The following is a 17,147-nucleotide window of genomic DNA, read 5'->3' as shown; positions in this document are numbered from 1 at the left end:
GAAATAGCCAGCTGAAGCCATGAAGATGAAACTGTCCTTCGAAATGTATGTTATCGAACAAAATGCGATACTTAAGTGACAGTAGGCAGACTTTATTATTTTCCGTTTAGTTTTCCTTCACACAAAGAGCTTACGCAGTATAGCAACAATTTAGGTTCATAGCAACTGCTCGAAGTCTCAATGCACGCACTGCAATGCAACTCACTGTCTGATCATTTGGCATCTTTCCTCCAACATGTTGTGTAACTGCAACTTCCACGGTGCTCTCCGGACTGTATTCTTCGGGGTGTGTATTTGACGTGACAGATTACAGGTGCTTGTCGACGAATCTTCTTCACACGATACAACGGAATCTCTTAAACTTCGACTTTAGAAATTTTTTTGTGGTGAACCTTTACTGGCTCTCTGTGACTTGAACGGTCAAGTCTCTCTTAAGTTCCTGTCCATAGCAACACGTTTCTCCAGTTAGGATGTCGCCTGTTGGCGAAACGTTTCTCTCTAGATTCGTTTGGCTTTCGAACAACTACTTCCCGCTGGACCAGCATGTCTGCAAATTCTTGCAACGAGTGGCTCTATTTTCCATAGTGAGTTGTGAAATGCAAAGAGTGGTTAATTCCACCGTGAACATATCACAAACGATGATGTCTTTTAAGGTGGCACCTCGAAAGCCGATGCGAAAAGGAGTTATTTCTTACGAAACGTAAGAAGTCTGTAAACACGTGACTCATATGCATTGTTCATTCCAGACGTACTAGCATATAAAAAATTATATTCCGGCCATTAATTCCTTAGGTTAAAATTAGTTTTATTTCTAATGCGCCACCTGCAGTTATAATATTTTATTATTCCGCTTTGTCCAACGCGTCCCGGAGCTCCATTTCCACTCCCAAAGACAACATTCACTTTCTTGGGTGTTACAACTGTTTCAGATGACAGCATAGTATTAAAACAGCGAAGTTCCAAAGATCTGGATTTTGGGGCTAAAAAATCACAAAACTGGAGCAATAATGGTGGGAAGGGAAATAAATGAAATTAAGGTAAACTCCCTGGCTTTTGCAGACGATTTTTCAATACTTTCAAAAAATCTAACAGAAGCAGTAACTCAAATAAATCATACGGAAAAAATAGGGAATTGTTTTGTCAGGTGAAAAAACAAAAGTTTATGACAGAAATGAAAACTGTGCCAAAATACATATAGAAACACAAATGTGTGAAAACAGAGAGACTTAGTAAATTTAAATATCTTAGAGAATCAGCAGAACGTCTTGGAGTCAACAGAATGGACTACAAAAATCTTCAGTAGATATAAAAGTTAATAAAATAGAGAGAGAATTTGGTTTGACAACAAATACCTACAGCGAGAAATGGAGATCCAGAAAAACAAAACACTGATTATCAGAGGTAAGAACAGAATGTTGATATTGATTTGAATGCTTAATAATGAATAATAAGCCGGCCATGCTTGAATGTACATGAAAATCTTTCAGTGGATACAATAAAAATTAAGGTAGTTGAGAAACGAGAAGTAACAAGGAGATCTACGAAAATCTGGGGGAAACATCAGAAGTAAAGGCAAAGCGAAGATTAAATCTTTATTGACGACATGGTAAAGAAACAAATATACGTCTACTTTTGGAACAAGAAAACAACAATAGCTTCGATTACAGAAAAAAGAAAAAGTCGATAAACAAACAATATAAAAGAATCGAAAATCACAGAAAGAAAACTTTTCAAGAATAAAATACTATAATTAAAAAACATTCAAAGAAGAGAAAATAAGAAATGGGGAACAACACGGACAGGATAAAGGAAAGGACAATATGGGGAGAAAATGAGGGAGTATGGGAAAAATGGAAACAAGAAAGAAAGGAAGGAGAGGAGTTGTAGCTGTTACGTTCTCCAAAGTGGTCAATAAGGAGGTAAAACAAAAGTATTGTTATTTCATTTGGTCACGAAGTGTTCATCTTCTGCATCTGTGAAAAACTTCCACATTTGCATTTACATTTCAAACAGGACAGCACAAGCATATTAGAACAGGCAAAGAGGCAATTACTAGTTAAAAGCATTGTTCGCATATCAAACATAGGCCTTAATTCATGAAAGGAATTTCTGATAATGTACGCCTGGAGCGAAGAATTGTATGAAAGTGCATCATGGCCTTTGGGAATACTGGAGAAGAAGAAAAGTGAAGCGTTTAGGATGTGGTGCTATAGAAGGACAAAGAAAATTAGATGGATAGATGCGATGAAATATGAGGAGGTTCTACGCCGAGTCGGCGAGAAAAGTAAATTTAGAAAACACTGACTGAAGAAGTGTCAGGATAGCAGGACATATGTTGAGACATTGAGGAGAAACTTCCATTCTGCTAGAGGGAGCCAAAGAATTAGGGGAAGACAGACATTGGAATATATCCAACAAGTAATCGAAGACGTTGGGTGTAAGCGACAATCTGAGTTGAGATTGCACAGGACAGGGTGTAACGGCGGCCCTGTGTACACGTCTCAAAGCAAAATTCCAGATAAATGCGAGCAGGTCATGCACACCGAGGATTGTGCACAAACCTAATTACGTATATAGATAGATAATCCATCCTGGGAATCGAGGATTTCGACGATTTTTGCCTGTTATCGATATCGATATCGATACCTGTATCACACATGTCTCCTCATTCCTGAAAAAAACAGGTCGGACAGTTGGATAACAAATGAAAATAAATTTTTTTCGTGTGATATAATTATAAATACCAATTTTCGGATTTTTAAACTTACTTGTAGTGTGAAAACTAGCTTCTTGCCAAATCTCATGATCTAGGTCAACAGGAAGAACCCTATAGTTTTTCATTACAGAGTTTGCGTGTGTCAAAATATGTGCCATAAATGGCCGTATCTTTTGACTGAGTTGGCTTATAAGCTTAAAAAATTTTTGCAGCATAAAGGGACCGTAGATATTAGTATATGAGAATAGTGGAAGAGAGGGAATCGTTGCTTCTTCAGTACCAGAGTGTCGCTATGGCTGTCCAACGTACGGGATTTGGGCTCGAATTGCTGACTACTCGAGTCTCCACTCAGGCCTACCACAGCAATCGATTGTCTCGCAGCCTTGCGATGAGAACGGCACCAGCTCCCTCAACGAATGAAACCATCGTTTGTCCTTTTTTTATCGCAACTTGCGCACTTGCCATGTAAAACGATAACGAGCAAATTGTGAGAAACTGACATATATGAGCAAAGTTTTTGCACCTGTTGTACATATGTTACTGACGGCTAGTATCTTGATTTTAACATACAAACCTGATCCTACAGCGTATGCTGCCTTGCGAGACTGGGATCTGAGCCTGACATGCGAATTAACGACCGTTGCTCTGGTACATCGTTCACCCTAAATGAGGATTTTAGGTCATTGTTCACGCTCATCGCAGCATACACGCTGTAGGACAAAGAAAACGCCCCACCACGAACGACTTATTCGAATGGGACGGAAATCGGTAGACATGATGAACATGCACAGAGAAACATATTATTACAATTTCACAAAAAACTGGATGATTTATTCAAGAGAAAGAGCTTCACAAACTGAGCAAGTCAATAACGCATCGGTTCACCTCTGACCCTTATGCAAATAATTATTCGGCTTAGAACTGATTGACATAGTTATTGGATGTCCGTCTCAGGGATATTCTGACAAGTTCTGTCCAACTGGCGGGAGGTCAAATCGTCAGAATCCCGAGATGGTTGGAGGGTCCTGCCCATAATGGTCCAAAGGTTCTCATTAGGAGGAGATCCGGAGGCCTTCCTGGCCAAGATAGGGTTTAGCAAGCACGAAAACAAGTAGTAAAAACTCTCGCCGTGTGTAGGCGGGTATTATCTTGTTGAAATTTAAGCTCAAGATGGCTTGCCATGAAGGGCAATTAATCGGTGCGTAGAACATCGTTGACATACCGCTGTGCTGTAAGGGTGACGCGGATGACAACCAAAGTGGTCCTGCTCTGAAATGAAATGGACCCACAGACCCTCTGGATATCGAGCCTTGTGGGAGGTGAGAGGCAGTTTGGTATCCCACCGCTGGTATCCCAGACACGCTGGTCATGAGGTCTCATTTCGAAGCTGAAGAAAATTTTACTTCCGTCACTGAGTTCCTAGACAGAATGTGCACACCATGCAAACGGGCTTGTTGGTGTACACAGGTAAGCTGCACTTCGGGTCGATGATAATCATGAATCTGGGACTCTAAGGGTCTGTCTGATGATTGGTCTTTCCGCACGTTCTGTTGTCTCTCTAGGACGACCGTTACCTTCTTGACGCTGTGTCCGGCTATGGTTTACTCGTTCCTGCCAACATCGTCGAATTGTGGCATAACTCCTATTCAAATGTCGAATGATTCGCCGACTACTCCAACTACTCCAACTGGCTTCTTTGGGCCCATCTATACTTCCCCCCTCAGATGCTGGTGTCTGCGTATATTGTTCACCGGCCTATCTGCTTTGATGCTTTGGTTTGTGGGGCGCTCAACTGCGGGGTAACCTGCGCCCGAGGGCCTGTCTGCGAGGCATAGTTACTGTCCAACTGAGTACACGGAACGAAATTCGCCTAGAGCTTACGTCCTTGTATCGACATGTCCCTTGTTTTCTATCATTGCCAGCTGCACGGTGAAACTGCAGTGAAGCGTCACACATTCATCCATTGGCCGCCAAAGTTTACAATTTTTTGCATTTTCCGTCGATACTTGTATGAATATCAATTTATGACCAACTTTCATAGCTCCTTCGCGATGTGTCTTTTTTTGGTTCAAAAATGTTCAAATGGCTCTGAGCACTATGGGCCTTAACTTCTGAGGTCATCAGTCCCCTAGAACTTAGAACTACTTAAACCTAACTAACCTAAGGACATCACACACATCCATGCACGAGGCAGGATTCGAACCTGCGACCGTAGCAGTCGCGCGGTTCCAGACTGTGGCGCATAGAACTGCTCGGCCACTGTCTTTTTTTTTGTCTGAGAATGTATTTCATTGGCTCCAATATCTTTCTCAGAAAAATCGATACACTAAGATCTAAGTTTACATGATTCACAGACACTTGGCTCCATGATTTCTCTCCCTGAGGTTAACTGACGTCTGTGTGGACAGAAAGGGCGTCCGTTGACAGAAATGATATGTAGATAAACCAGTAATACCGGCCCCCCATCCAACAACTCTTTAAAGAATCGCAGTGTTAACAGCGAAAATACAGTAAGCGATAAACTTTCTTCCTTTCATTGTTTTGTCGGGGTTGTTAGTGAGAAAAAGATTCGGAAAGGTTTGAACTTATGTGTAGGGTTTGTTCGAAGTTGTTAAGTGGTCTTATACCCCAATACTGGGTGAAGTACACAGTGTGCCTCAAGACATACTTTATAACTTTAATGCTTGATTTATTTAAACATTTATCGTAGGGCTATACGTCTTAATGAGCAGTTTAAAACAACGTTTTGAATTTTTAAATTCAATCAATAATTACTTGAAGTACTGAAAACCAAATTTCTGTCGCCCCTGGGGGCCGTTAGATAGGCAACGCGCAATTGAAACTGATGGCCCGATGAAAGTTTAGTAATACACAGAATGAGGCACCCAAACCGGGTCAGCCCAAAATATATCCGTGATGAACGAATATATAGAGGTGTAGTTTTCGCCTAATTATAGCGGACAATATGGTAAATTTCTTGACGTTCGCAAGTTCGTACCAATTACGCAGGTTGAATGTGCACAAACAAGTGTCGGTGTTGAACTTTTCAAAATACGGTAATGGCAAATGACTCGCACTAGAATCCTGCAACAAGCACCACTGACGTTCAAATGTACCTCACTTTTACTCTGTTAATGTCAATAGGCACTGTGCCAATTAGGAAAGCGTATACCTGCACTGAAAATACACTACAATGTGTTTATTGGCTAACAGTACGAGATCCTGAGTAACATTCCAGTTCTTGAAAACCGCACACCAATAGCATTTTCCATTTCCGCAATATTTGCGGTACAGGTTTAGGTGTTTTACCCCGTATGCGATAAAAATCACTTGCGAACGTGAGGAAATTCGCAATATCGTCCGCTAAAACTTGACGAAAACCACACCTCAATATACTTATTCATCCTGGATACATTTAGGGTGGCCTGTCTTAGCTGCCACACACTTTAGATAGCACTTTCTCCAAGGCTGAGGGTTGCTTAGTTGCCCATCGCAAAAAATATCCTTCGTCCTCTTTTCCACTGTCGCCAAAACCCGTAGACTGTGCAGTTGTTGAGTGACACAAATTACCACTTAGTCACTTCGTCACCTGTAGGTACCATAGCGTGCACCCACCGTTTTCTGCGTGTAGTAAGTTCATGCCACGTGTCGTAAACGTGGACAACTAACCTGGAAGCTGTGCAGAACGGCGACGTTGGCCTCGACCAGCGCCTTGTCCTTCCACAGCGTCACCGGAGTCCGGGTATCAAGGCCCATCTTCACCGCGAATGTCTGAAACAAACGTGGTCTTTGTCAGAAATGCTGCAAAATATAACGGCTACCAAGCCAGGCGGACTTGACACAAATACCTGAGAAAATTAAGTTGTGCTCTACATCACATACCAAAAATTCTCGAAACTTCCATCAGGCGCTCGTTATGGTATTTATGAGTGAAAGTTTCGGGACTAGTACACCGGGTGGACAAATACGTCGTCTTACGTTGCAAGAGGTGTTTGGCAGCTCATACAGAGGCAGATCTAAAACACACCGTCTAAAACACAAATCCGTGTTTCTATCCTGTTCATAAGTGTTTGGTAAACAACCTGTTTCGTGGACAAACTCTGTATGGGGTTTGTAGAAGTACCATAACAGAATGCTACTGTGGGGATTTATTTGTTTATTGGTAGTGTTACTGCAGCGAGCACAGTCGCTTATTTTTTCGAGGCTTCAAGTTTCCACTCTCGTAGAACCTAAGATTTTTTGTGACACTTAACGATATTTTCACCTCATACATATGAAGAATGCCAAATTATACGGTGGTTCGTGAGAATATAGCACCTCCAATCTGTTCACTAGTGGAAGAACGCGCCGACTTGGTGAGTATCTTACGGTGTCGCTAGTTGCATATTTGTGCGAGTTTATATTCAGATTGCCCTGTACTGGGCAATTATCTTTGGATGTTTAGCAATGGACTGGAGCTGTGTACAACCTATAAATCTTTCATTCGTATACTGATCCGTTACCGAAGGGTTTTCAGATCGCAGAAGAAGTTAAAAGAAGAAGCGAAGTGGTGTCGGTGAGAAGATGCAAAGCAGGAGGTTCACGCGGTTACACTCACTCAAATTCTGCACCGTGAAAAACCTAAAGAAAAGAGGTGGCCAGTAGTTCTGTCGGAATATTAAGACGAGAGCAAGAAGGCAGTTACGCATTCAGACCTGTCCCACTGGAGCGTAAAGACTCGTAGCAATTTATTGGAGCTGAGGTACAAACCGACAGCTCTGTACTCCCTGCAGTCGTGGCGACGACGTCATCTGACAATCGTCGAAAGAGGAACCGGGATTTGGCGGCGAGATTAATCTGGGAGACTTGTGAATGGACCCACGGAGCAGTAGTTTCCCCGCACTGCGTTTTGATTCGGGTTTCTTGCGAAAGACTCTCAACCAAACCAAGACAATTCCGAGCTTATTTCATACTAATGATTATAAATTGCTGTATTCAGTACTTTATATCAAATAGACTATGGCATCGTTACTAATACTTGCGTTTGGGTACCCTCGAATCACCAGCTCTCAAGTCAGTGTGCTGTTACATCGTCCTTACTTTGCCCGAAAGTATTTGTCTGTTCTCACACATATTTGTTGTGCATACTGAAAAACTAGGTGAGAACTGCATCCTTTGCACATTGTATTTTCTCAAATGTGTCATGAGGGTAACTGTGATGGGCGATCGTGTTTTGTTTTTCCCTGTTTAGGCGTCCTATGGATCGCAAGAAGAACTGTTCTGATTGAATTTCAGGATTTTAAATATTGTTTCATTAAATTAGAGTTGTCGCTTCAGGTCTCTTGTCAACGTTGCTCCAGTTTTCTCTTTTGTTTTGCTCAAAAACAAAAATTGTTTCTAAAACCTTCTTTCTCCACCTCTCTCATACAATTTCTCATGTCTTTCGCGCATGTGCAACTGGGATGCCTTGTTTTATTCCGCGTGACAAGTTTGAAAATTTTCTTGCATTCATCCGAATGAGTTGTCCGTAAAGTACATGTCTTCTCTCCTTTTTCTCATCTGCTGCATTCTGTTGTTCATTTTTATTATACAGATCTCCATTGCTTCTCATGCTTTATATACCGTTTCGTTTCAGTTATCCCTACGTTTGCCTCAGGATGTTCCTCTCTCTCACTTTTCGATGTCTTTTATTTCTCCTGTCAGCTCGTGCCAGCCTGGGCTTCGTGTGGGCAACCTGACTGGAGATGAGCCCAGGACATTGAAATTTCGCCAGCACCTATCGAGACCCTTACAAGAAAAATTTCTCTGATGAACATTTTGGTCAGCTACCATAATTAGAACTGGATCGCACTTTCGTGATTGTTACACAACTGTGGGATATCAGTGCGTACACACTCTCCCCTACTTCTCATTAACTCGCTCGTGATCTTACATGAAACAAAGAAATTTTCAGCAGCTCCTTTTATATATCAACTGAAGACATAAAGTAAGTATATCAGTGCACGGTAATTTTTAACAGTATATCATCTTCAGTTTTTAATCTAGACCACCCCGTGTCAGATAAATACCGCGTGCTCCTCCTAAGACTAGGCAGGCTTATTTTCTCTTACGTTTCGGCAGTTATTTTGCAATTTCGATTTTGCAGTGTGTTTCTGGAGTCATCTCGAAAAATTACTGCTCATCATGTGTTTCGGCGATGCCCAGTGTCGGCGGTATGCGTCGGCTTGTTTCCCATAACAAGCAAAATGATTTGGTGTGTTCTTTGAAAAAAAAAAAAAAAAACGCCTCATATTTATGATACTGGGACCGTCTATACACAAGGTGAAAGTGAATTATCGATCTCATGGGGGAATTGAAATAATTCAATGGCGAGAAGTGGAAATTTGTGCATGACCGGAACTCGAAACGGGGTTTCCCACGTTACGCGAGCGGTCGTCTTGAGCGCCTTGTCTATCCTAGCACGACTCCCATTTGACCCAGATTCTCAACTTGTTGCACACACCTTCCGTAGCGCACCCCTTCAACATCCTCATTACTCGCCGCATTTTAGCTGGATTCCCGAAAGAAGCCAGATTTTGGGTGCATCCATCTCGAAGATTTACCATCAATCCAGCTAATATGCGGCGATCAATGGCGATGTGGACAGGGTGGTGGTGGGGGGGGGGGGGGGGCACTACGATAGTGAAGTGGGTTGCATGGGTGTCGTGCTCGGACAGCCTAGCAGTCTGGGTTCGAGTCCCGGTCTGGCACAAATTTTCTTTTCTCGCCATTGAATTATTCCATGCGGCTGAGTCGGCAATTTCAGCTTATGAAATTGTGAAAATGATCTTTAAAAGTGAGATTTTACTTGCGCATTCGATAGAGCGGTTCCGACTTAGCCCAATGCAATAGTCGTTTTATCGATATACGAGGGGCGTTCAGAAAGTAAGCTCCGATCGGTCGCGAAATGGAAACGACTATGAAAATCCGATAAAGCTTTGCACAGATGTGTTGGGTAGTGTCTCTAGCATAACCCCAGTTAGCATCACGTCGCTCTTCTCATTTCTGAGCTCGCAGTGAGTGCGTAAAGATGTCTAGAAAATAGTGTCTGCCGCCAAGTACGAGGGCCTGGTGAGAAATTTCGCCTGAAGCTATGCAGCTAACATTACATAACTGTCGTGCTGTTTCGTCTTCACGACAATTCTGAGCCGCATTCTGCAGGGGCAATGAAGATGCTCCTGCATCGTTTTCAAATGGAAATGTTAGATTACCCACAATACAGTCCGCAATTGTCTCCCCCTGAGTTTCATCTCTGGTCACATGAACCACTGTTTTTGAAGACAACATTTTGACACAGACAACGAGGTGTAGGCCAGCGTGGAGAATTGGCGGAAAGCACTGGCGGCTGCCTTCTATGATGAGGCTATTGAAAAGTTGGTACAACGCTATGACAAAAGTCTAAGTCAGAACGGCGACTACGTAGAGAAGTAGCTGAAAGGCGTAGCTAATTGTTACAAGTAAAACATTTCTGATGTTCACTGTGGTTTCAATTTGGCAATCAATCGGAGCTTACTTTCTGAACAGGCCTCGTATATAAAACACGAAGAATAACTGTTACTTCAACAGCTGCTGAGCAGCGCTGCTGCATGGCAATAGTAGTCACCGCGGACCAGGGCGTGCTGTCACTGCTGGTGTACAGGTGATTCTTCGTGTTTTACTGTCCCTTTTAACACACATCAATAGAACGAATATCGCAGCAGACTAATTTTGGATCACTCAATCGAATGATCACGTAAAATTCAACTTTTAAAAATCATTTTATTTGTAAGAGGAAACAATCGAGTTTTTCCGTCGATACTATGCGTCGCTTGAAAGACGTCATCAGCAATATCTCTCTGTGACGACTCCAGCGACACAATGCAAAACTTAATTTGCAAATATCTGCCGAAGTGAGCCTGACGACTCATATATTACAAATTTAGACCTAAGCCATCTTGATACGGTGGAATCCAGACTGAAAGTAAGAGTTGTAAACTCATATATGTACTTTACATCTTCAGCTAAAAAAAATTGTGCCACGTCAGGCTAAGAAGGAGGTAAAACTATTTCTCAGAATGAAAATGTCTGACTGTCGCCTAGACAAAACATGTAAGATTGTGAACTGTATGTCCCACGGTTTGATTTGATACGACTAAAACTTCCTCGAAATTCATATTCTTCGACTGAGAGCTAATATGAACAGAAAAAAATTCCTCAACACTCAAAAAATCCTGCTCTGTGTTGGCAAACGTTCCATAATTACTTTAAAGTCAGTACCGTCATTAGACTGTTTTTTTTATTTGCAGTGTTACATTTACACGATCATGATTTTCGGTTTCAAAGTGCCATTATCAAGTGTTCTAAGTGTTACACAGTGCCTAAGATGGCATACTGTCGAATTATCTTAGGCTCTGTATAACACTTAGAACACTTGATAATGGCACTTTGAAACTGAAATCATGATCGTGTAAGTGTAACACTGCAAATAAAAAAAAACAGTCTAATGGTGGTATTGACTTTAAAGAAATATGTTATGACTGTGGCCCCACATTATGAAAAAAATATTTCCATAATTACGTCACTTTAGTTACAGTGGACACGCTACTCCGAATTCATAGACGGGCGTAGACCAAAAATTACACGAACGCCAAACACGAGGTTACTAGTAATATTGGAATATCATTTATTTTTGTTCCACCGCAATGAGCTCTTTCATACCAACAACTCCAGCATTCACAGACTGAAGATATTTTGGGAGTAGGAAGCTTGCTTGCTTTTCATCTGATAATTATGGTTACTACAGTGCTTTGTACATTTCAGAATAATTTAGTTTTACGTAGGTTTATGAGGACGTGAAGTCCATGAATTAAAGGCAACTAGCAAATCTCTCACACACTTGTGATGTCACGTTCTCTTCTTCAAGTGCTACACTATTTTACACTGATATTAAAACACACTGGAAATTGATGTTGTAATAACCACTTAAACAGTTCGACGATATGTGGTATACGGTATAAAAATTAACCGTTCGCAGTTTTACTCGTGGTATAAAACATTATGGCTGTTTTCGTCATTGTGGTGCTTGCCGAGACAGTATATTTTACGCGCAAGGGGTAATTAAAAGATCCTACCTCTAACTTATCGCGATACTGAAAAAAAAAGCTCCATAAAAATAGGCACACGCTAAAGATTTTCCACCTCATTCATATTTCACGTCCTGCCATTCTTGAGCACGGCGTAAATTTTACTTTATCGTTGAGCCAGTGGTCGGAAGCGGTATTTTATCTTAGCAGAAGCGAGGGATCGGGAAGAAAGGGGCGTTTTACAGCGGGAAAGTGTCGGTGATACATGGCTGTGACGCGCTCCGCCACTAAATATTCGCTAACGCTGTGTCACCGATACATTACATATATCTTCACTGATTGAACAGTACTCCTTCAGGGAAGTACCCGCATCGTCTTTTGATAAACCTCTTAACATTTCCTGGGTGGTCGAAACAGACCGAAACAGACACACTGAAAGAGATATGCCGGAATCTCTTTAACAGATTCCTCAATGTGCTGTGAGCTGTCAGAAAAAAAAAAAATACCGAAATGACAATGTCGCTGGAAAGGACCATACTATGTAGCATCCCCGGCCCTCAACTGTTTCAACTATCCTTCGAAATTATTGTCCATTCCTTGAAACAAACGACGCATGCCAAGAGCGAATTACCAGACGGCGCCTTTGAAAAATAGGGTGCATGACAGCCCGTGGTTGTATCAAGAAGACTGAAACGAAAAGTTACGTATTATTTAACAAGTTATAAGCCGACCTCGGGGAACAATACTTTAGGCTCCGGAGAAATGTGGGAACACGTTAGGCATTACTGGCCCTATTACATATCTTAGAAGATTGCAAGAAGAAAGGCAAACCTGCGTTTACAGTATTTCTAGATTTAGAGAAATATTACGGCAACGTTGATTGGACTACTGTCTTTGAAATTTTGAAGGTAACAAGGATAAAATACGGGGAAAGAAAGGTAACTGATAACTGGTAAACGAACCAGAAACAGTTACAAGAATCGTTGAATATGAAAGGGAACCAGCTGTAAACAAGGGAGTGAGACACGTTTGTAGCCTGTCCCCAATGTTATTTAGTGTGTACATTGAGCAAGCACTAGAGGAAACCAAGGAGAAATTTGGAAAAGGAATTAATGTTCAGGGAGAAGAAATATGAACTTTGCGGGTTGCACATTACATTGTAGTTCTGTCAGAGACAGTGAAGGATTCTGAGGAGCAGCTGAGTGTAACGGATAGTGCCTTAAAAGAATTATAAGATGAATATCAATAAAAGTAAATCAATGTAGTCTAATAAAATCAGGCGATACTGAAGGAATTACGTTAGTCAATGAAACATTAAGAGCTGCAGATGACCTTCGCTATTTGGGCAGAAAAATAACTGATGAGGTAGAGAGAACATAAAATGCAGACCGGCAGTAGCAACAAAAGAATTTCTGAAAAAGAAGGAATTTGTTAACATCGAATATGAAGTATTAGGAAATCATTTCTGAAGGTATTTGTACGGAGTTTAGCCTTGTACAGAGGTAAAACCTGGACGTTAACCAGTTCAGACAACGAAAGAAAAGAAGGTTTTGAAATTTGGTTCTGGAAGAGAATTCAGAATGTTAGATGGATAGATCGAATAACTAAATAGGCGGTACTGAACTGAATTCGTGATGACAGATATTTGTGGTGCAACTTTAGTAAAAAAAACGGAGTCGGTTGGCCGAACACATTGTGAGGCATCAATTTGGTGATGAAATCAAGTGTGGGGGATAAAAACGCAGAGGGAAGCGTATATAGTAAACTTAGCAGTTAAATCGAACGTTGGTTGCAGTAGTTATTCGGACATGAAGAGACTTGACAGTATACACAACCACTGAGAGCAGTAGGAAACAAGTTTGTGGACTGAAGACCACAGCAACAACAAAAACAATGAAAATAATAAAGAAATTCGATATTAAAAGTTCTTCAAAAATTCCCATCACAATATTACAAAGTCAACATATATACGTACTATGTGCTATGTAACATAGTTCTACAAACAAATTTCATTCAGTTGTCAGTTAGAAAGAATGATAACTTCACGGTTCCTTAATTACATCCTTCTATTTCAAACTATTTTTTTCTCAGGCAAATATTTGCAAATGGTAACAGCAATATTAATCAAAAAAATAACATTTTGAGAAATCTGACAAGATGTTTTGATCGTCGTATTACGCAGGGATTCGAACGATTATTCAAGTTAGTGTGTGGAATCTATGAGTCTGGTGACATACCATCAGACTTTTGGAATAACATCATCCACAAAATTTCTAAGATAACAACGGCTAATAAGAGCTAGAAATATAGCACAATCAGCTTAACAGCTCATGCTGACAAGAATAATAAAGAAAGAAAAAGGAAATTGACGACCCGCTAGATCACGATTGTTTGCCTTTATAAAGGTGAAGGCACAAGAGAGGCAATCCTGACCTTGCAATTGATAATGAAAGCAAGACTGAAGAAAAATCAAGACATATTCATAGGATTTGTCGACGTGGAGAGGGCGCTCGACAATGTAAAATGGTGGAAGATGTTCGAAATTATGAGACGAATAGTAGTAAGCTATAGAGAAAAAAGGGTATTATACAATACGTGCAGGAGCCAAGAGGTAATAATTACACTAGAAGAAGTTCTCGAATTATGTAACGGGAGTAGGATTCGTTCTGAATAGGAAAGTAGGACAGGGAGTGAGCTACTGTAAACAGTTCAGTGATAGGGTTGTTCTCATCAGAGTCGACAGCTAACCAATACCGACAACGATAGTTCAGATACACATGCCGACGTCACAAGCCGAAGATGAAGAGAAAGGGAAAGTTTATTAGGATATTCAAAGGGTAATACAGTACGTAAAGGGAAATGAAAGTTTAATAGTCACAGGAACTGGAACACGATTGTAGGGGAAGGAGTAAAAGAAATGATTACAGCAGAATACGAGCTTGGAACTGAGAATGAAAGAGGAGAAAGACTAACTGAATCCTGCAATAAATTTCATCTAGTCCTAGGGGTGGGAAATTGCCCCTAAAGGCGGAAGAATCAGCAATGATCAACGACATGAGGATGCAGAAGGCAATGGAAACCACTGCATTAAAGACACGTAACGTGTATCCACAGGACATGTGGCCTGTAATTGAAGAAGTGTCATGATGATCTCTCCATTGGCAAAAGATTCCGGAATAGTCCCCCATTCGGATCTCCGGGAGGGGACTGCCAAGAGGGAGGCTACCATGAGAAAAAGATTGAATAATCAACGAAAGGATAACGTTCTACGAGTCGGGGCGTGGAATGTCAGAAGCTTGAACGTGGTAGGGAAACTAGAAAATCTGAAAAGGGAAATGCAAAGGCTCAATCTAGATATAGTAGGCGTCAGTGAAGTGAAGTGGAAGGAAGACAAGGATTTCTGGTCAGATGAGTATCGGGTAATATCAACAGCAGCAGAAAATGGTATAACAGGTGTAGGATTCGTTATGAATAGGAAGGTAGGGCAGAGGGTGTGTTACTGTGAACAGTTCAGTGACCGGGTAGTTCTAATCAGAATCGACAGCAGACCAACACCGACAACGATAGTACAGGTATACTTGCCGACGTCGCAAGCTGAAGATGAATAGATAGAGAAAGTGTATGAGGATATTGAAAGGGTGATGCAGTATGTAAAGGGGGACGAAAATCTAATAGTCATGGGCAACTGGAATGCAGTTGTAGGGGAAGGAGTAGAAGAAAAGGTTACAGGAGAATATGGGCTTGGGAGAGGGAATGAATGAGGAGAATAATTGAGTTCTGTAACAAGTTTCAGCTAGTAATAGCGAATACCCTGTTCAAGAATCACAAGAGGAGGAGGTATACTTGGAAAAGGCCAGGAGATACGGGAAGATTTCAATTAGATTACATCATGGTCAGACAGAGATTCCGAAATCAGATACTGGATTGTAAGGCGTACTCAGGAGCAGATATAGACTCAGATCACAGTATAGTGGTGATGAAGAGTAGGCTGAAGTTCAAGCCATTAGTCAGGAAGAATCAATACGCAAAGAAGTTGGATACGAAAGTACTAAGGAATGACGAGATACGTTTGAAGTTCTCTAACGCTATAGATACAGCAATAAGGAATAGCGCAGTAGGCAGTACAGTTGAAGAGGAATGGACATCTCTAAAAAAGGGCCATCACAGAAGTTGTGAAGGAAAACATAGGTACAAAGAAGGTAGCTACGAAGAAACCATGGGTAATAGAAGAAATACTTCAGTTGATTGATGAAAGCAGGAAGTAGAAACATGTTCCGGGAAAATCAGGAATACAGAAATACAAGTCGCTGAGGAATGAAATAAATAGGAAGTGCAGGGAAGCTAAGACGAAATGGCTGCATGAAAAATGTGAAGACATCGAAAAAGATATGATTGTCGGAAGGACAGACTCAGCATACAGGAAAGTCAAAACAACCTTTGGTGATATTAAAAGCAACGGTGGTAACATTAAGAGTGCAACGGGAATTCCACTGTTAAATGCAGAGGAGAGAGGAGATAGGTGGAAAGAATACATTGAAAGCCTCTATGAGGGTGAAGATTTGTCTGATATGATAGAAGAAGAAACAGGAGTCGATTTAGAAGAGATAGGGGATCCAGTATTAGAATCGGAATTTAAAAGAGCTTTGGAGGACTTACGGTCAAATAAGGCAGAAGGGATAGATAACATTCCATCAGAATTTCTAAAATCATTGGGGGAAGTGGCAACAAAACGACTATTCACGTTGGTGTGTAGAATATAGGAGTCTGGCGATATACCATCTGACTTTCGGAAAAGCATCATCCACACAATTCCGAACGCGGCAAGAGCTGACAAGTGCGAGAATAATCGCACAATCAGCTTAACAGCTCATGCATCGAAGCTGCTTACAAGAATAATATACAGAAGAATTGAAAAGAAAATTGAGAATGCGCTAGGTGACGATCAGTTTGGCTTTAGGAAAAGTAAAGGGACGAGAGAGGCAATTCTGACGTTACGGCTAATAATGGAAGCAAGGCTAAAGAAAATCAAGACACTTTCATAGGATTTGTCGACCTGGAAAAAGCGTTCGACAATATAAAATGGTGCAAGCTGTTCGAGATTCTGAAAAAAGTAGGGGTAAGCTATAGGGATAGACGGGTCATATACAATATGTACAACAACCAAGAGGGAATAATAAGAGTGGACGATCAAGAACGAGGTGCTCGTATTAAGAAGGGTGTAAGACAAGGCTGTAGCCTTTCGCCCCTACTCTTCAATCTGTACATCGAGGAAGCAATGATGGAAATAAAAGAAAGGTTCAGGAGTGGAATTAAAATACAAGGTGAAAGGATATCAATGATACGATTCGCTG

General features: G+C 41.1%; 1 protein-coding gene across 1 annotated transcript in view; it reads right to left on the bottom strand.

Moving 5' to 3' along the window:
• The window catches only part of LOC124555160 (nitric oxide synthase, salivary gland), a 693,873-nt gene that overhangs the window by 158,802 nt on the left and 517,924 nt on the right, over positions 1–17,147 (bottom strand). Inside the window, exon 8 of the mRNA XM_047129021.1 lies at positions 6,386–6,487. Within this exon, the coding sequence (XP_046984977.1) occupies positions 6,386–6,487 (102 nt within the window). The remainder of the gene's footprint in view (positions 1–6,385; positions 6,488–17,147) is intronic.

This window comes from Schistocerca americana, chromosome 1, assembly GCF_021461395.2.
Source record: "Schistocerca americana isolate TAMUIC-IGC-003095 chromosome 1, iqSchAmer2.1, whole genome shotgun sequence".
Classification (NCBI taxonomy): domain Eukaryota; kingdom Metazoa; phylum Arthropoda; class Insecta; order Orthoptera; family Acrididae; genus Schistocerca; species Schistocerca americana.
The sequence above is the reverse complement of the archived record's forward strand: the minus strand, read 5'-3'. Positions and strand labels throughout refer to the sequence as shown.